This window comes from Cololabis saira, chromosome 5 (assembly GCF_033807715.1).
Source record: "Cololabis saira isolate AMF1-May2022 chromosome 5, fColSai1.1, whole genome shotgun sequence".
NCBI classification, from domain to species: Eukaryota; Metazoa; Chordata; class Actinopteri; order Beloniformes; family Belonidae; genus Cololabis; species Cololabis saira.
The window spans coordinates 16,277,619-16,298,337 of NC_084591.1; the positions used below are offsets into that span (position 1 = coordinate 16,277,619).

A 20,719-nucleotide genomic window follows, 5' to 3' on the forward strand; every position below is an offset into this window, starting at 1 on the left:
GCAGCTGCGGCCATCACACCCACCTAGGTCTGGGAACTGAAGACCAGTCGCTGGAGTTTAGGGATAGGACTCTTGTTCCATTCTTGTCTGATAAATAAGTCAACAACACTTTTGGAAAGGATGCAGTAAGCAATTCTGTGTTGTCTTGCTGAAAGATGCAAGGGCCTCCCCGATGAAGACATCTGGAAGTATATGGTGTACAGGCCGCTCTAAAGCGTGTAAATACCTTTCAGCATTAATGCTTGATTTTCTGATGTGCAAGCTGCCCTTTCCACGGGCACTGATGCACCACCATAACACACTCAAATAAATGAACTCAGGCAGTTGATCACTTCATTTCCATAACAGCACACGATGATTTAACATCTTGTTCTGCAGCTGTACTGCCTTGTGAGGTGGTAAGAGAGCCGTAATGAGGACAAAATGTGTGCTGTGTGAACTGACATTGGAGAAAGACATACTGTCACATATTAGGATGGCTGCACAATCCATCCATAGGATCATATCAGTCAGTCCAGTAAGACACAGCCTGGAGGGCTGTAACTTTGTTACTAGATTTGGGGCACTAGCTACTTAGCAAACCCTGCTGTTGTGCTTATGAATGAAAAAAAGATAGCTGGTACTTCTTTAAAGAGCGATTGCTGTGTGAAAGTGGCTACATATGTTAACTTATGCCTTTTTTTTGGTTCTTAGGGAGGTGGCGTGCACAATGCCTACCGATTGAGGTGGGGAGAAGAGGCTTTGCAGGGAAGTCACTCTGCAAGGCCTACAGTCTCTTGGGCATCACAGGGGGATAAGCAGTGATTGACTGCTTCTTGGACACGGGCCGGGAACTGATTACCCCAGTCGGGTCGCCTGGGTGAAGGGGTCTGAAGTTGAAAGACCCGAAACCCCCGGGGATCCCAGGTACTTTCACCTATGATGTGTCCAAGAAAAATGCATCACCAGATGTATGCAAGAATCATGTCATTCTGGCTAGGCCAGTGACGTCCAGGAATAGACTGGTTGACGAGCATGAATAGAGTGGTGACAGCTTGGAGAGACAGCAGACAGCACGGAAAGACGGCAACCGGGGCAGGAAGAACCCAAACTCAGCTACGAAAAGTCCTAAAGATGCATACCCCCAGGGGAGCCCGAGAGGGGGGGAGAATGAGCACCCCGAACGGATGGACAACCAGGCAACGACCAATGCAAATGGACAATCGACAACGAATGGTGTATGTGTATGTGGAAAGAGCTGTAAAAACCCAAAGGGTCTGAAGATCCATCAGACCAAGATGGGCTGTTTGGTGAATAGGCAACCAGAGCAGCACTCAAAGATCAATCCCAGAGAGTCGCAAGAGGAACCGTGGCGGGATGAACCCTACAGCACCCAGAACCCGCGTGCTCCAGAGGACCTTGGTGAGACGCAGGAGGACCCGGGCCAGGAGTCAAGCCACAGCGCCCCAGTACCTACGTGCCCAGGAAGCCCAAACGCCAGACAACCCACAACATCACCGGCGGGTTAAGTGGCCCCCAGCCAGCAAACGGAGTGAGTGGCAGCTATTTGATGATGATTTGGATGGGATCCTAGAAGCTACCATGAAAGGAGGGCCGGACGGCAGGGCAGAAAAGATCTCACAGCTACAGACGTGCTACATTCTTAGCTATCCCTTTTGGGTTCACCAAACAGCTGCTAGGCCAGAAGCGCAGCGGCCACCTCACATGCTCAAAAGAGGAAGTAGACACCTACCTTCACGACACCTACAGTGATGCAACCCGGGAGGAGGCCCTAGGTGAATGCAGAGCCCTGATCAACCCACCTGCACCAGCCACTGAATTGAACACCGAGGTTCCCAGCTGGAAAGAAGTCCAGACAGTGGTCAAGGCTGGTAGAAACAACTCGGCACCTGGACCCAATGGCGTACCTTACCTGGTGTACAAGAGGTGCCCCAAGCTCCTGCAACGTCTGTGGAAGATCCTAACGGTGATCTGGAGGAGGGGGACGGTTGCCCAACAATGGAGATCTGCAGAAGGGGTATGGGTTCCAAAGGAGGAGAAGTCAACCATCATCGAGCAGTTTAGGACCATCTCACTGCTTAATGTCGAGTGCAAGATATTTTTTAGTATTCTGTCCCACCGGCTGTCAGACTACCTTCTAAAGAACCAGTACATCGACCCCTCTGTGCAAAAAGGGGGAATCCCAGGGTTTCGAGGTTGCCTGGAACGCAGTGGTGTGGTGACACAACTGATCAGAGAGGTGTGACAGGGGAAAGGAGACCTAGCTGTACTATAGCTGGACCTCGCCAACGCGTACGGCTCCATACCCCACAAGCTGGTGGAGGTGGCTTGGGAGAGGCACCACGTCCCTGGCAACATCAAAGTCCTAATCATGGATTATTACAACCTGATTCAACCTGAGCTTCACCTCCGGCACAGTTACATCTAAGCAGCAACGACTGGAGAAAGGGATCATCACCGGATGTACGATTTCAGCGATACTCTTTGCCCTGGCCAAGAACATGCTGGTCAAGTCTGCCGAGCCGGAGTGCAGAGGCCCCAAATCCAAGTCCGGAATCCGTCAGCCCCCCTTCAGAGCGTTTATGGATGACCTGACAGTAACAACAGTGTCAGTCCCAGGATGCAGATGGATCCTCCAGGGCTTGGAGAGGCTGACCACCTGGGCCCGGATGCGCTTCAAGCCTGAAAAATCCAGGTCTCTAGTCCTGAAGAGAGGGAAGGTGACTGATCGGTTCCACTTCTCTCTAGGAGGTACCCACATTCCATTAGTCACAGAGAAACCCGTGAAGAGCCTCGGAAAAACCTTTGACTGCTCCCTAAAGGATGCCGACTCCATCAGGGCAACCAACGAACAGCTGGAGAGTTGGCTGATCACAGTCGACAAGTCAGGTCATCCGGGGAAATTCAAGGCGTGGGTATACCAGCATGGCATCCTGCCTAGGATTCTGTGGCCATTGCTGGTGTAAGAATTTCCCATCTCCACTGTGGAAGGGTTTTAGAGGAGGGTCAGCAGCCGCCTGTGACGTTGGTTGGGTCTGCCTAGAAGCCTAAGCAGCATCGCCCTTTAGGGCAATGAGAACAAGCTTACGCTCCCCATCAACAGCCTAACCGAGGAGTTCATGGTTGCCAGAGCAAGGGAGGTTCTCCAATACAGGGAATCCAAGGACCCAAAGATCTCCCAAGCAGGCATTGTGGTGAGGAATGGTAGAAAGTGGAGGGCAAAGGAGGCTGTGGACCAGGCAGAATCACGGCTGTGCCACAGAGAACTTGTGGGATCTGTGGCTAGTGGCCATGCAGGACTGGGAACCATTCCAACAAACCAGTACAACAAGCTCAAGGGCAAGGAGAGGTGGGACCAGGTCCAGCTCGAGGTGAGGGCCGGAATCGAAGAGCAGCGTGCAAGCCAGACAGTGGGATTGAGGCAACAGGGCACGTGGACCAGATGGGAGGAAGCCACGGACAGAAAGATCTCGTGGAACGAGCTGTGGAGGACAGAACCCCACTGCATTAAATTCCTCATTCAGTCTGTCTACGATGTCCTGCCCAGCCCGTCGAATCTCTCCTGTTGGGGCAAGGTTGAAACTCCAGCATGTCCCTTGTGCCAAGGAAGAGGAACCCTAGAGCACATTCTCAGCAGCTGTCCTAAAGCACTCGGTGATGGCCACTATCGCTGGTGCCATGACCGTGTGCTGAAGGCGATTGCTGAGTCCATCAACACTGCCATTGACCAGAGCAAGTGCTTACAACCATCAAAGCGTGAAATCTCCTTCGTAAGAGCCGGAGAACAACCACCTTCCCGACCTAAAGCCCAAACAGGCCTTCTGGGAACAGCGAAGGACTGGCAGCTAAGGGTGGACCTGGGAAAACAGCTGAAATTGTGGAAACCAGACTTAGGCCAGACATCGTCATAGTCTCAGAGTCATCCAAGCAAGTCGCCATGTTGGAGCTAACAGTGCCCTGGGAGGAGAGAATGGAAGAAGCAAGTGAGAGAAAGAGGGAGAAATATGCAGAGCTGGTGGAGGAGTACTGCAAACGGGGGTGGCGTGGAGATTGCCAACTGATTGAGGTGGGGGGAAGAGGCTTTGCAGGGAAGTCACTCTGCAAGGCCTACAGTCTCTTGGGCATCACATGGGCACCTAAAAGGAGAGCCATCTTAGCAGCCTCTGAGGCCGCAGAGAGAGCCTCGCAATGGCTGTGGATCCGGAGGGATAAGCAGTGGTTGAGTGCTTCTTGGACTCAGGCCGGGAACTGATCACCCCAATCGGGTCGCCTGGGTGAGGGGGTCTAAAGTTGAAAGACTCAAAACCCCCAGGGATCCCAGGTACTTTCACTGATGATGTGTCCAAGAAAAATGCATCACCAGATGTATGCAAGAATCAAACTCATTTTAACTCCAGTGCTTTTTCCTCATGGGGGTCTTCCACACCGGGGACTATGCCTACTTGGCCTGTGGGGTCGTTGCTGTGGGGGTTGTCCTGCACTGCAGTCTTGGCTCTGGTGTGGACGCCGGCCGTGGGAGAGGCAATATATATATACCTATATATATATATATACCGGCCGTAACCCCGTGGTGACGTCCTCATTGGTCATTGGTGGGGGGCTCCTGGTGTGGATAGATCCCAAAGATATTGTTTCTCACCTCAGCGTCAAGCCAGGTATTTATTTATTCATTTAGGTATTTATTTATGATGTTTTTTAAATGTTTTTTGTTGATGTCCGTGATTATGTTTTCAATTGCAATTTCTGGAAGTGTTCTTTAGATTCTGCAGTGAATCCCATCACAGCATCATGCCTGTTTTTAATGCAGTGAGGAGGCCAAAGATCAAAGGAATCCAAAATTGATTTTCAGCTTTGTTTGGAGCACACAGAGATTTCTTCAGATTCTTTGATTCTATTGAGTCAAAGGGATTATGATGAGGGGATTATGTTCTGTAGATGATTAGATATTCAAGTCTTTGCAATTTTATACTGAGGAACATTATTCTTAAACCGATGTATATTTAGTTCTGAGAGCCCGCCTCCGTAAGATGCTCTTTTTAAACCCAGTCGTGTCACTTATCTGTTGCCAAATAACCTAATAATTTCTCAGACGTTCTCCAGATGTTTCTCTTTTTTAGTAACACTTACCTTTCCAGCCTTCAGTTGAGCATGTCCCATTTTTTTCTTCAAACACATTGCTGTCAGCACATTCAGAATAAGCCAATAATTTCTTGAAAAACGCTGTTTGATATATTTTCCTTGTTCTATTGGGGATAAAAATACACCTTTATGAGATTTGCAAATCATTGCAATATATGTTTTTTTGAATTCACATTCTACACAATATCCAAACTTTTCTGGACCGGTGCTTGCAGATGCTTAACCTAGAAAAAAATGAAATGGATTAAATATGTTTTTAACAAAAATCCAGCAGAGCTGTAGTTCAGGCAGGGTACGTATAGTAAAGCCCATCTCTCGCCTGCATCAGCTCATTGATCGGCTATTTCCCCTCTATACCCTGAACTGGTAAATCTCATGCAGAGTGCTCTCCAGCCTGCCTACCTTTCCTGCCTCCTCTGTAAGTTGCAGTACAAACCACTTGGGATGGGGGACGGCAACTCAGTGCTGCTGCTCACTCTGCTGCAGGAGCTCTTCGTAGGGTTTTCGAAGGACAGGGAAATACCAAAACAGAAAACCATACCACAAAAAAGAAACCAGTATACACCAATAACACTTGCAGATGGGCAATGTTACCTTTTTGATCGAAGTGTCAGACTGAAGACGCTGTTTCAAAATGAAGAACAGTCCAAGCCTCATTAGAAGACTTCAACCAAACCATCATAAGCATCAGATCTACTTTGATCCACTTTTGAAGCATGAAACAACTGTGATGGGACCATGAGGTACTTGAAAGTTTAAGAAAAAAAAAAAAACATTGCTAGCCACGGAAAGAAATATTTCTCCACTTAAAAGACATCTGACGTCAGATTATTTCATCAAATGTTGCAGATTTCTCATGGTGGAAGGATGAAAGTAGATTTAATTTATGTTGGAAGGACAACAAGTGACGCAACCCTTTGGTAGCTAGCTCATATATCGAGCAACCTTTTATGCCTTACTTTTCCCCTCTGTACAGTTTATTCCAGTTACTCCATCTTGTTTATAGGCCTGTTTAAAGAACAGGAGATACTTGTCTCTCACATGCCTCTTAATGCCTCTCACCCCCCGAGCTCCCTCTCCTGCACCTCCTGCTCTGACTCTACGTAAGGGGATTACGTCGTGTTCATCACCCCCAGGATCTCTGTGCATGCTTAATACGTGGGGATTGACTAGATGGAGCATCGATGCCAAAACTCAACACTTTATCATTAAGAAAGTCGACATTACAAGAATTGACTTTTAGCTTCACATGTCCAATAAAGAAATTGTTAAAAAAATACAGTTGTTAAAAATTGCATGTTGTTTCAGTTAGGGTGTAAATATGCGTCAATATCAAAAGCTGTAACTTTCAAAAAAACTCGTTTCGCATTGATTACAGCTACATTCCTGACAACAAGAAATGTTTCTATAATCAACATACGTGACAAATAGCCTACTTTCCTCATGAAAACGACACATTTATAACTCATTTCCAGTTAAGTCAATAATTGTTCTCTGCATTGATTGTTTTAAACGATCCAAAACAGTTAAATGTGTAACAGTTTGTTTGAGCAGCTGGCTGGTTTGAAATAAATCTGAATATATATATATATATATATATATATATATATATATATATATATATATATATATATATATATATATATATATATATATATATATATATTAATAATGGGAAAAAAACAAAAAAAAACTCAAAACTAGCTCTCATTTTAACAAGCTGAAATAAAACCTCTCAAAAAGAACAATTCAGAGGTCATTTAGAACAACTTTAAAGCGAGTAATAAAGGGAAAATGTTCCGTTTAAGATGGCATAAAGCTAGTAAATGTGTTTTGTTGCTGAAAGTGCTGCTGTGACTGCTTTTAAATGTGAGTTTTGGGGAAGCGGCGGCTCTCTTCTCTTCACAATGATATGGTGCTCACTTTATGGAACTGTACTAAATAAAAACTAAATTTCAATCAAGGCACAGCGCAGACAATCAGTCCCAATTTGGGAAAGATTTAGAAATGGTTAAAAAGTATGTAATGTGTAATAAGACATGACATCAGCAGATGTGTTTTCTTGTTGAAAACACTTCTGTGATGGTTTGGAAGAGACAGCTGCTCCATTCTCTTACTGGAAATGATCTCCACCCAGGAATCTCTCACCAGAACATAGTTCTCAGGCCTTCTGGCCTACTTTCACTCTTGTATGTATATAATTACCCTTAAGGGATCAGTTAGGTATTACTGAATTAAACTTAAGTGATTTGAATTTGAATGAAGAACTGTTCAGCAGTCATTTATTAATTGGCAGCTAGAGTGAACTCCCTCAATAACTTACATTTGAATTGACAGGTTGTGAAAACCCAATTTGAATAATTTAGGCCTTTTTTTCATAAATTACAATCAGCAAAGACAATATACACGGGCACATTTTTTTTGTTTGCTGGTCATCAAAATATAAAGCTCATCCAATCAGTGAATCAACCGTTATGTTTTAATAAGGTTAATTAGCTCTAATTGCATTGAAAGCAACTGAGCGAAGAGCTGTAAATAAACTTGACACCAACATCATCAGTACTTAGACACAAAAATAAACAAATCAGTCAAACCCAAGAATTAAATGTAAATGGAAATACTTTATTTCACTATTACACAATAACAAGCGTTGAAAGGAAAACTTACAAAAAGGAGAAATGGAACAAAATGCTACAAAGCATCACATAATATAGACAGCTGGTAAATGTGGCAAAGGAACCTTATGCTAACTGCCTTTACTCTATCTAAGGTATCATCTTCATCATCATCATCATCTTCATCATTTTCATTGTCTCTGAGAATTTAGAAATCAGCAAAAACGTTTGGACGTCAAGCACAGTCATGCCAGTAATAGTAATATCTTACAGATTCATGTAGCGATGACTCAGAGTGGGGAGGTGGTGAAACAGAACAAAGAGAGTGGGTTTGCGGGAATTGTAGTCCATCGTCCGTTTGGTCTTACACAGGTTTGCTTTTGGTATAAAGGATTTGAGGGAGAGGCGCAGGCCACAGACTGTTTGCAAGGTCATTTTTGACATGTAATGTGCACCAGGTACCAAGTGGGTAGAGTTTACTGCAATGGTGCGTACAACCAGAGCTGTAAATATGAGAAGAGACAGTACTTGCAGTTGTTCATTTGTCTGTGTTTGACAGTATAACTTGAATAGTAACCTCTATTCATCTGGTTAAGCAAGCCGAAATTAATCCTGATCATGCAAACAGTATTTGACCCGGGCCTTTAAAAAGGACAGTAAGGGGACAAAGAGGTGGTGCTTTTTTTTTTCCTTCTTCTTCTTTTTTTTTTTACATGGAGAACACTGTACAGGTGCCTTCTGATCTGCCAGGACTAAAGGCACATGGGGTCCACTGAGCAACAGATGTGTCCATTCTGGAAATGAAAGGAGAGAGAAGGCAAAGAAACACGGGTGGATTATTGTCACACTTTAACCTCGGGCAAAGTGTTTCTCAGACCTGGCAGATGGTATTTTCAGGTGGTGGCGGTGCTGTAGCATGCAGACTCGATTTGGCATTTAGAGCTCCTCTGGATGTCATTTCACCACCAACTGATCCAAGCCGGCTACTTTCTACTCACCAAGCATGCTATTTTCTACAAAGGATTTCAAATGTGAACGAACAGACACTAAGTTATAGATCATCAGTCAGGCCAAATAGTAACGGGATGTTCATGCACAGCTACCTCAGGAAAGGACATCTGGGTTTATGTGTATCTGTAATACTTTTTTTTTTTTCTGTATATATACGTATTTATTTAACAAAATTGAGGACAATGTTTTCCTTTTTGGCTTCTTGTTTTGAATAAATAATAGTATGGTAAAAAAAAAGTTATATGTTGCTCTATGTTAAGCACTTCTTTTGTATTTGCTTAATACCAATGCCCACTATGATAAGATAATGTTTATTATGTTTTACATTAGGAAAAAACAGGGATTCTAGTGGTACTAACTCTTGTGCATGACTGTAAAACTGAACATAAGTCTCATTTCTGAATGATTGGGATCCAGTGGAACTGATATGATGTTTGTCATTTTTGTTTCACCAAATAAAATTTTGTATTTATCTATTGTCTATCCTTAAGTTTAACTCTTAACAGTAACAATTTATGTCAGGCGGTGAGTCAGCCCAACCTTCAATCTAGAATAGTACAGTAGTTAGTAGCTAGCAGAGCATGTGAGCGGAGTGGAGGGGCGAGAATTTCCGCTCCTCGCTCACAAAGGTTGTCACCGCTCCGCTCCACCCTCAAAGCCGCTCCACCCATAACCGCTCAGCGCTCCAGTAACACTGCACCCTGCTCCGCTCCGCGCACCACTCCACGCTCCGCTCCAAAAATGTTTGCATGCATATAAAATGCACATTTACCTGAAGCCTTAGATCTAACCAGAGGTGGATGAGAGAGAGAGAGAGAGAGAGAGAGAGAGAGAGAGAGAGAGAGAGAGAGAGAGAGAGAGAGCGAGAGAGCGAGAGACTCAGCAAAGTTACGTTCCTTGCAGCCAGTCACGGAGCCGAGAGGAACAATTAAGCAGAGCCGACATACGTTTTAAAGTCCAAAAAATAGATATTTACTGACAAGAAAAAATAAGAAAGTAATTTCACCTAACGGAATTAGCTGGTTTAATACACTTTTGTTTATTAACCTTTCCCGAAACAATTTTTCATTCACTGTTCTCCTCCTATTTTTATACTTTCAATGTCTAAAAGAACTAAAGAAGAACAACAATATTTTCAGAATATAAAATATTTATTTTAAACAACACTTTGATAAAAGATCTTAAGGTGCAAAACACTCAAATTAAACGAATATGGCAGAAAATGAACGTTCTGTTTGCAGGCTTAGTTAACAATAAGGCTAAAAACCGAACAAAACGTGCCTTTTAAAGTGCCTAAATCAAAGCCTGCATTAACTGAGCTGGATCGGGACATTTTTCTTAATGTTCTTCTGAGTTCACTTTCAAAAACACCAGTTTGGCCAAAGTCGGGGGCTTCAGACCCCGGCGGTGTGTTACCGGCCAGCCCGGTCCCCTTTAAGGCGGTGTGTGTGTTCGGGTGTGTGTGTGTGTGAGACGTGTGGGTGCAGCGGAGGAGAGAGAGGGAGATGCAGGTGTGCGCGTGTGAAAGACCGGAACACGGTTTTAGTTACTTTTTCAGTGTGTCCTCCGTTAGTTTCAGTTGTCGGCCCTCACGCGTTTTGTTTGCTCTTATTACAAGTTTGTAATAAATGTGCGAGGTTGCACGGACAGCATTTTTCCTCCGTCCTTTTTTCCCTTCACTTTCCCCGGACTCTTAACGCCGGTTACCAGCAACGAGCCAGAGACCGAATTAAAATACCAGCTCTCCCAACCACGGTTCAGAGATAGGACTGGAAATTAAGAAAGGTAACAGGTGGTTTGTGGAGAGGTTTGTGGGATATGTTTGGACACGCATCGGGGCCGTGATATGAGGGGTAACGGAGCGAAACTGGAGCGGGATGACGCCCCGCTCCACCCGAATCATCCTAGAAAAAAAACTCCCGCTCTGCGCTCCTTTAAAAATTCGCCGCTCCGCTCCCCCGCTCGCTCACGCTCCGCTCCGCTCACATGCTCTGGTAGCTAGTGAGTTGACATCAGTGTTGCCAACCTTCTCACCATATTTAGCCAGATTTCAAACCACCGTAGCAATTTTTTGTTTTAAAAAGTGACCAGTGACTTTTTGAAGTGTCTTTGAAGACTTTTGGAGTTGTTCACACCCTTCTCAGCGAGCAGCCGGTGCTGCCGCTGGCACCGCCCCGTACCAAATCACTCTCAAGCAGCTCAGCCCTCCTGCAGCCACTCTCAGCTGCAGTCCTGGCAGGAGACGTTCAGCCCTTCTTGTCCAGGGTACAAATACATTTTGCATATGTGAAGCCTCCAACGACTAATCTTGCACCGGTGCCATTGAATTACAATCAATAAGTATTTACAAATAATTCTGATGAATGTAAGGATTACAATAGTTATTCAATGGTACCGCAATGGCCTATAGTCAGGAAAAAGGAGGAGGTTGTAAGATTATAAAAAACAAAGAATTGACTAAAAGAACATTTTCATTATATTTATAATTTTAAACATATTTAGGGTGTACTTAACTACATTTTTATGTCTCCCGTAACTTTATTCTCTCCTACAGCACCATTACAATTATATACAAATTGTAATGTCAATAGCTACTTTCGTTATTGAGGAGTTGGCAACACTGGCTGAGGTAAACGTAGAGCGAACGAGCAGCTTCTCCGCATTTCAGAAATATCAATTTGGAAATTATTTCAAATTGAAGGGCGAATGAAGCGCTACGGCGGCTTCTACAGTTTGCAATTTGGGAAGTGGCTGGACAGAAACAACGGAGCTGCTTCTTTTTTTATTGCATTGCCAAAGTATCGGATCAGGACTCGGTACTGGCTGATACTCAAAGCAAAAAAGATGTGATCGGGACAAACCAAGTTTCTACATCAATCGACTGTTCAGTCACAGTACACTAAAACTTCTAGAAAATTATGTGTTTGTCTAACTTTCTTTGACGAGGCGCCATGCATCGCAAGTACTGGATTGCGCAAACATGTCTGTTTGCTTATCACAGTGCAGAGGGGAGACTCCACTGGGATTTCCTGCTGTAGCCAGAGGCGACCAGATGAGAGGCCAACAGATGTTCGTTCAGAGCTGCTTTCTGTTTGTCCAAGACAGCCACTCATTTTTATTTAAGGGAACATTTGGGGAAATGGGCATATTAACTGAGAGCACAGCATGCAGACTGGAAACAGGGCTGCTGTCATCACTGTGAGGTTGCTAGGCAACCAGCACCGACTTTAACAACCCTACCAAGGAAAAGTCAAGCACATAAACCCATAACACTGTAATTTTTTTATTATAATGCTATGATTAACAGCTAATTGAAGATGTTAAGTGAGTGGTGGAGGATCCAGTAGATTTTTACCTCACAGCGCCGGGCCAACCGACTGTAGTGTTTCTGCCAAGTGAGTGTAGCTTCACGTTTAGCAGACAGGTGCTCTTAGCAGAAAAACTGAATATAAGCATATTCCCCAAAATGTTGCAAGTCAGCATTTAAAGAACTTTTTTTCTGGATAATTTAAAATGCAACAAAGTCATCTATGATCAAAACAATTTCCAGTTTGGACATTTGAAAAGGAATAATTTTCAAATAGAATATCTTATCTTTTCTTTTTGTTTCTATGTATGCTGAGCTACAAAAGTAGCTATTCTTCCATTCTTACAGACTTGGACAGTTTTTTTTGTCTCCTCACGGATCCATTTGTCCTAAAAAGTCATTAAACGAAAAACACCTGTCTCGTATACCTGCAAGTAAGAGAAAAAATATTTTTTTTTGTTTTAGGAAGGTAATCTTAAATACCGTGAACAGATGTGTTGATACTTTTGAAAAAGATAATAAATCATTCCATTAAAGTCATATTTTAAAACTGTTTAAAAAAATGTTTTACCTTAATTAGGATCATCACTGTCCATCACTCACCATTTGTGAGAAAATGTACCACATTGAACATGGACAAGAGTTAACAAACAAAAGAGTTGAGTGAGGAGCTCAGAAATGATTTTATAGTTAAGCACGTTAAAGGTAAACACTATAAAACCACATCCATGGAGCTTCATGTTCCTGAGGCTATAGTTGAGTGTATAATTAAGACATGCAGTATGTGGTCCATGTGATGCTAACAAAAGTCTCAGGACATGGCTGCAAGAGGAAATACAAAGCCAGGTTCATCGGGGTATCCAAAAACATAAAGGCTGACATTTAAGGCTAAAGTACATCTTTGTCTGACTACAATGTCCACTGCCTTTTCAGCAACAATGGGCTGTATGGAGCACGTCCCAGGAGGACCCCACTATTAAAATAAAACCTACACAAGCCAATTATGCTAAAATGCTGCTGACAAGCCACAGAGTTTTTGGTAGATTTACCTCTGGATTGGAAACAAAACTTTATGTTTAAAGATGTAAATATTTCCTTTGAGCTTTCAAAGGAAAGAAGACCAAACCTACTGTGAAACACGAAGGAGGCTCGGTAATGTTTTGTGGCTGATTTGCTACTTCTGAGACGACGGTCTTTTAATCTGTGGAGTGCACAGTGAGGCCTCAAGACTATCAGGCATCCTGAAGTGAACCATGCTGCCCAGCGTCCGGAAGCTCAGCCTCTCCTGCAGGCTACGGGTCCTCCAACATGATGTGACCCAAAACACACAGCTAAACTGATGAATGATTGATAAAGAAACAACACTTGACATTCATGGAAAGATGTGAAAAATGCAGTCTGGAGAAGGGAGCCTTCAAACCTCAGACTGCTACTGCAGTTTGCTCGGGAAGAGTGTTGAAGTCCCATTTTTGTGCATTTCAATTATCCTTGAAATCATTTAAATTAGACTAAAAAACAGAAATGAGGTGTGTTGAAAAATAAGTATATTTTTGCAAAATAGCAATCTAAAGATCCTTTTCACATCTATGAGTAATCCATGAGTAAAGAAAATTAGTTCAATTGTGCATTAAAACAGAAGGTTAAGGGCCTCTCTGTGTGGAGTTTGCATGTTCTCTCCGTGTTCCCTTGGGTAGCTAATGAGAGCTACCCCTCACAAAAACATGCAGTAGTCCTGGGCTGTACACTGCCTCCTCTGGCCAGCTGGGGCACCTAAGGGGGCAGGGGGGATCTGGTTGGAATACCGTGATATTCCCACGTCCTACGTCCGGCCGGGTAAGCCCCACACTGTTGGGCCTGCTCCTCAAGCAAAATAAGGAGGCTTGAGCTCAATGCGGGGTCCCGGGGTTGTCATATAGAGAGAGCAATGACCAGGACTGATACTTGGGTAGGAGGACTGGATGATAAAATGGCAAAAAAAATCAGGGGGTAAATAAATATATATATATATATATATATATATATATATATATATATATATATATATATTGCCTAAGAAAAAAAGTTTCAGTTTCATGGTTTGGATTTAGTTTGGTGTTAGCATCTGGATTTTGTTTAGTGTTGGTGTTCTTGCTTCTGTCATCTTCTGTTAACTTCATTTCCTGTTTTACTTTGAAAGTCTGTCTCTGTCTTCTGTATTCTGTTTGACTTTCCTGGACCTCATCTCCCTGATTGTTTGTACCTGTGTCGGGTTAGAACCCGTGAGTGCCAAGTACCAACCATCTAACTTCCCGGTCGAGGCTCAAGTGGAACTAAGATTTGTTGAAGGGCTCCAAAAGCGAGTTAATCTCCATGGACTCCCGTGTTAAAAGTGTCCAACTTTAGAGCAAAAATAGACACAGGCTATGTACAGTGTGTTTCAAAAAACATTTTAGTCTCAATCATTTGATATCATACCCATGACAACTCTGAGGGGGGTGAAGCTTTCTATACCATGCCAGGAGAATTTATATAAAGCACTAAATTAATTTCTACTATTATTGATTGACAGATGAATCAGCCAATAGTTAGCCACAAGCACTTCCTTATCCACTATCATATTACCGCACAGTAAAACAACCATCCAAATGTTGGCTAAACCCAAACGTAATCTTTGATTTCACTGGCGAGAACATATTTAACGTTTGCTGACAGCTCTGCAGACATTCTGGCGTGGAGCTGCTGAAGAAGCTGGGAGCCAAAGATAACTTTGACATTCAGGGGGCATGTTTACAGTCGGTGTCCCTAGCAACATTGTTCCGCCTGGTACAAAGAAAATGGGCTCCACACTGCTCTTCAGAAACCAATGGGTCAAGTGACCTAGTGCTGCGTCCATTGTTTTTTTTACAGTTTACGGTGAGTATACATTGTCTCGGTTTCCCTTCCTCCCTGCTGGTCCATCTCTACGTATTCATGGTCTGTTTGTGTTTGAGTCAGGTTTTCTTTTTTAGTTCTAGTAGTGGAGGGTTTTTTGTCAGTTGTGGTTTTGAATTCCTTCCAAGCAGTGCCTTCTGTTTTAAATTAAAAAAACAACTCTTGTTGCCTCTAATTCTCCTGCATTTGGGTCCAACTCAACCCAATCGTGACACATTTGTTTTATCTTATAAAATATTTTGTAGAATCAAAAACTCCGATTTGGGTTAAACATGGAGTAAATAGTTTGGGATGCTATTAATGTTTGTCAATTTCAGTGACAGATGTGAGATCAGCCAATGAATTTGTCCACCACTTTATATATGAAGAGTTTGTCCTTCAGGGTTAAAAACCCTTTTCATTTGTGGCCAATTTACACTGCACTCGAAAACTAAGTGGAATTCCTTTTCCTTCAGTTTGTGTGTGAAGCTCCAGCGAGACCTTAAAGCTAAACAAACCATCACAGTCCAAAGACCGGACCCCAATGAAGCCTTTATTTTTCCCTGAAAAGGTTTCCTGCCTACCTTGCACTGGCACAGGGTGCACTCTGTCCCATGTTTGATCCAGGAGGAGCCGCTGAAGCGCGAGATGCTGTGCTCGTCCGTGCACGTCTTGGTGATGTCGTTGCGGATGGTGTCGGCCTGGCAGGGGTCGGTGACGCAGCGGGGGCAGCACTCGCCCTCGGGCACCACGGTGAACTCGCAGTCGACGGGCGGGCAGGGCAGAGGCCAGCAGTCCACCTGCCCCTGCTGTGAGCCGGGAGAGAGAAGCAGGGAGAGGGTTGGAATCATCTCAGCAAACCCACTAATGCATTTATCACGGCTAAACAAGCTATTCACGCAAATACACATTTCTCCTGACGTTGTGTATCTGCACGCCAGAGGGACAATCTCTATTTGATGGGGGAGAAAAAAAAATGTTGTTAAGGTGCCTAGAAAATATAGATGAGCAAAGGAATCTTCAAACGGTGTCAGCAGTTTCTTCAGACTGGACAAGTAATAGCTGTGGCTATCTTAATTGTCTCATTGTTGTTCCCACATGACGCTCACAGCAAACTTTCAGTGTTGAAAGCTTTATTGGATTTTTCCCGCTGCCACGTTCTACCGCCCTCAGAAAACACTTCATATATTATGAGCATTTTTGCCAGTTCTGCCCCAACTGCCTGCTGTTACCGCTCCGGTCTGACCCACTTCTGTCGTTCTGACGCCGGTGAGGAGTTCATTTATTAGTAAAGGTAAATGAGTTTGAAATGACTGTGTTTAAAAGGCGGCAGATGACGTGAAAAGGCACACATGGAAAAGCCTGATGTGTCCCACTGGGAATATTTAATATCACAGGGAATCTTCCAGCTCAGCATTTCAGAAAATGTTGTAGTAAATCAAGTTGGTTGTAAAGCACACAGACCCCGCACAGAACCCCCACAGCGCTGATGCCCACTACTTGCCTCTGTGTTCTGTGTAAACATTTAAAGAAGTGAGTAACCCTCCTCCTGAGAGGCAATCTCCCCACAGCCGGAGGTGGAGGGGGGGTGTAACCTCAGGTACTGGCTCCTCACTGCGATACGCAACAGCCCTATCTTTGTTGTGGCCAAAGAGCACAAACAGGGAAGAGATTTGCCAAAACTGAAGCCTGCCTTGGATTTGTTTTTTTGTTTTGTGATATCTAAGAGGGTTTTAATTCCTCTTCTCATCCAGCATTCTTCATATCTCATTGGAATTTAATCTCTTCGCGACAGCAAAGACCAATTGAAGGTTTTACTTTGTGTAAGAGTGAATGTCACAAAATGCCTGCAGGAGATTAAAACTGATGGCATTTATCTTAGCCTCCAACAATCTTCGACCTTAAGCACAATTTACATGCACGGTAATGGAAATTAGTGCTCCCTTGGTAGTCCGGAAGAAAATCAAAAGTGGCCCGCGTGTGCAGAAGCTGCAAAGGCCACTTTCCAGATTCCAAGTCATTGCATGTTTGACAGAGAAGGATTCTCATCTCAGGTCTGGGGAGCGTGTTTCGCCTTTCCGCCTGCTGCCGCTGTGTATTTTAAGGCCCCCGCTGAGCTTGGGCAGCCACCGAGCTGCTAAGTGTAGCAGCATTCAAGGTTCATTTCACGTCCCTGTCACGCTACCGCTCTGGAGCTGCACTACGGTGTCGCAGGAGCAGCCTGCTCCTTCAAGCGCTGCTCTTCACACCGTGCGCCGGGGGTCCTTTTTCTTCACATGCAGATCTGTGCGTCTTCAATTGAGAGTCTTTAATATCGCTCCGCGTGCTGCCCTGGACATCTGCAGGAGAAGCTGACATTTTCAAACGTGTTTGCACACTCATGTTTGAATGTTCACACCGTATGCGCTTCTCTGTTCCTGTAGAGTCATATATGCTTTCCCTACATTTGTTTGTGTCAACACGTGTAAGTGCCTGCAGTGAGCATAGCTGCTCCAAGAGTAAAACTGAATGAACCCATCTTTAGCTGGCTGCGCTTTCCCACCGCCTCTCAGTCCAGCAGTGATTTTCATTCTTCCCTATAATGGTGCAATGTGAGAAATCCCCAAAAAAAGAAAAAGAAAAAAGAGGAAACCCTTCAGGTTCAAGCACCAGGACAGCATTACAATGACATGGAGGGAACGAGGAGAGGAGGGGAGGGGGATAGCATTACTGTTGCTACTCCGAGAAGAAATGTGTCAGTCTGCAGCCAACATTACGGTATCTTAGCTACAAGTGGGGCTGATCTTTCAAGGCCACACTGAGTTGATGAAAAGAAGAAAAAGGGAGCTGCAGGAGTGATTGTGTGAGATTCACAGTGAAGGTTATTTGTGAGTAACTGAACGGGGGGGGGGGGTATTACAAGGGTTGTTGTGTGTTACACCTGCAGGAGGATGAGACAAGACACTGTGGTGGAATCTGAAGCATTTAATATGCATATGGGTAAGAGGAGCATCAGAGGTGGAAGGATTTATTGAATTTTGTCAGTTTTATTGGAAAACACTTGCAAAGTGCTTCCCTGTTGCTTGAACAAAAGCACTGTGTAAATCTTGGAAAAGGTCAACACAGCAGAAGATGTGAACACAGAGAAAATAGTGGACATCTTACTGTGAGAGATTCAAGTAGTGAGCAATGAGGATTGGGGTGCAGATATTATAGAGGAAGCTTGAAACTATCGGAAGCACACAAGTTGTTACTACTCATCAATCAGCACACATCACATATCCCTCCTTTAATCACACAGGTTTTACTTCTTCCAACACCCTCCAACTATACGTGCATTCTGGTCCACTTAACCTTCAACGTATCCTTCAATAAAAACGTGTAATTCCATCAAAGTAGACAACAGCAAAAACGATTCTTTGAATCTTTTTTTTAACAAATCAAAGTCAAGCTTTTCTTTCTTTTTGCACAGGAAGAAAACCAATCTCAATTCCACCCTCTCTGCAACCTTCCCATTTGTCTGGTAATCACTCCTCGCTCTCTTGCCACAAAGTATTTCTCTTTTGACTTTCTTTACAGAGAACATCTCTTGTACATCAGCATTTCCATGGAGATCGGAGTGTTTGTTATATTTTGTTTCGTGGGCAATTGGGCACAGCAGTGAATGCCTCTGCTGCGTTCACAATCACCCTGAATAGCTTGGGATAAAAGCAGCAAAATTCCTGCAGTGGCAATATCATTTAGGGGGAGGGTGGGGGGGGGGGGGGGTATTTGTCCATATGCTCACCAGGCACTGACACTGCTGGCAGTTCTCCACCCATGTGTCGCCGCTGCCGTAGGTGAGCAGGCCGTTCTGGTGCAGGCACTGGCTGCTCAGGCGAGGGTCGCACTCGGGGCAGCAGAAGAGGTCGGCGTTGGGGTTGTCGCAGTCGCACACCATCCTGCGGCACATCACTTGTCCAGCCTGAGCAGAGCACAATTAAACTGTGAATGCAGGCCCACACGCAGGCATGAGCAAACATCCACATGGAGTCATTAAACATATATGTTCATCATAAATAATGCAATACAGGCTACAAACCCTTAGCTTGGTGAAGTTGTATTTTATTGCGTTTCGGCTTGAGCTACAGCCAGTGCACACCGGACTGAAGTATACTTCATGAATGCTGATGCACATAGGCTTTCTTGACTTTGTATTATTTACTGTTGAGTATAGAAGAGCGTGAGTGCTGTGCAAAAGTTAGGATTAAGAGGAGGGCTACTATGTGTTAACACAATAAAATCAGATGAAGAACAAGATGTACTTTTTCACTGTGGCATCATTTATTTAACATAAATGAAGCCAAAAGGAAACATGATTGGACAATAATACATAATCCAATCATAAAACAGTTTGTAGTGTAGATTGAGCTTTAGCAGCATTAACTTTATGTATTCATTTCCTGTTAACCTTCAGTCTCTCTTTGGCTGTGGAGAATTTTTGGCCCATGCTTCAGTACATCATTGCTTCATTTCATTGAGCTTTTAGGGCATTTGAACCTCTCTTGAGGTCCTGCCACAGCAGTTGGATCAAAGTCTTTACTTTGCTGTGACCATTCCAAACAAAATGTATTCTTTTATTTTACAGTTGGTGAGCTTTGGACCACTGTACTGTTGATCAAGTGGTCTGTCACTCCTCAGGTTAAGAAGGAGACCTGAGCTCAGTATAGGGCCCTCCCTGGGCTGGTAGAGGGGAGCAATGCCCAGGACTGTCAATTAGGTAGGAGCACTGGGTGATATAATGGGGAAAAAAAATCGGGGATAAAAATATATAAAGATCCTCTGACATTTATAGAAATGGATTATTATTTTACTCAAATGTGACCTAAACCTTTATCCACCTAAACTACAGAGGGTAACATGACCTTCTTTTACTCTTTACAAGTGTAATTAATTGTATTTTAATACGGCCGGGCGGCTCTGTCTCTCCGGGCAGGCTGGCCCCTTGCCGGGTGGGGGTCGCTGGCCTGGAGGGTGAGGGCCTCAAAAGAAAGAAAAAAAAAAAATCACTGGGTTTGTATGTGTATGCGTATGTATGCATATATATATGTATATATATTAAATATAGTAATAATGCACATATATATGCCTTAGATTTTTACCGGCATGGTATCAACCATTAATATGTGTGCAGACAAGGTAAAGAAATAAAAAATAAATAAAAAATAAAAAAATTAAAATAAATTGTATTTTAATAAGAAATCTTGCACCTGTGTGTTTTTGCTGAGGTTACTGCATGACACTGTTAATACAAACATAACACGATCTGCATCTTTTTCAAATGGTGAGCCACCTAGCGTTTCAGTGGGCATACACCCTTCATTTCTTTAAAATGCTTTTATTGTGAAAAATTAGCAGGAAGCTTTTGGGGGAAAGCTCATTAACTCGAGGACTCCAAAAAGGTTGAGAACTGCACTAAGTGACTGCAAGGTCCCCAGGTCCTTTAGCAGCAGAACAACCCCTAATCATCATATCGTCATCATCTTCTCCACCTCCGTGCTCAACAGTCGTTAAAAGGCATTTCTGCTAAAATGACTTGACTTTTGGTGATTAGTTTATAAATTGGGGGCTTGTCCAGGAAGTATTGAAATTTTTGTGGAGACAGAACTTGAGGGTTTTTTTGTGTATTGGCTTATCAAGGTTATTGACTCATTGAACCAGTCACCAACATTTATAGCATATGTTGTAGGGCTGGGTATTGTTAAGAACCTCACGATTCGATTCGATTTCGATTCTTTAA

General features: G+C 43.6%; 1 protein-coding gene and 1 pseudogene across 1 annotated transcript in view; one reads left to right on the forward strand and one right to left on the reverse strand.

Moving 5' to 3' along the window:
• The first annotated feature begins 1,277 nt into the window (after nucleotides 1-1,277).
• On the forward strand, nucleotides 1,278-4,252 carry LOC133444853 (uncharacterized; annotated as a pseudogene).
• Nucleotides 4,253-7,740: 3,488 nt separating this feature from the next.
• Nucleotides 7,741-20,719, reverse strand: part of nell2a (neural EGFL like 2a) — a 119,377-nt gene continuing 106,398 nt past the window's right edge. The window contains exons 18-20 of the mRNA XM_061721080.1: nucleotides 18,728-18,904; nucleotides 15,546-15,770; nucleotides 7,741-8,548 (exon numbers count right to left, since the gene is read on the reverse strand). Of these exons, the coding sequence (XP_061577064.1) occupies nucleotides 8,507-8,548; nucleotides 15,546-15,770; nucleotides 18,728-18,904 (444 nt within the window). The 3' untranslated portion in view covers nucleotides 7,741-8,506. The remainder of the gene's footprint in view (nucleotides 8,549-15,545; nucleotides 15,771-18,727; nucleotides 18,905-20,719) is intronic.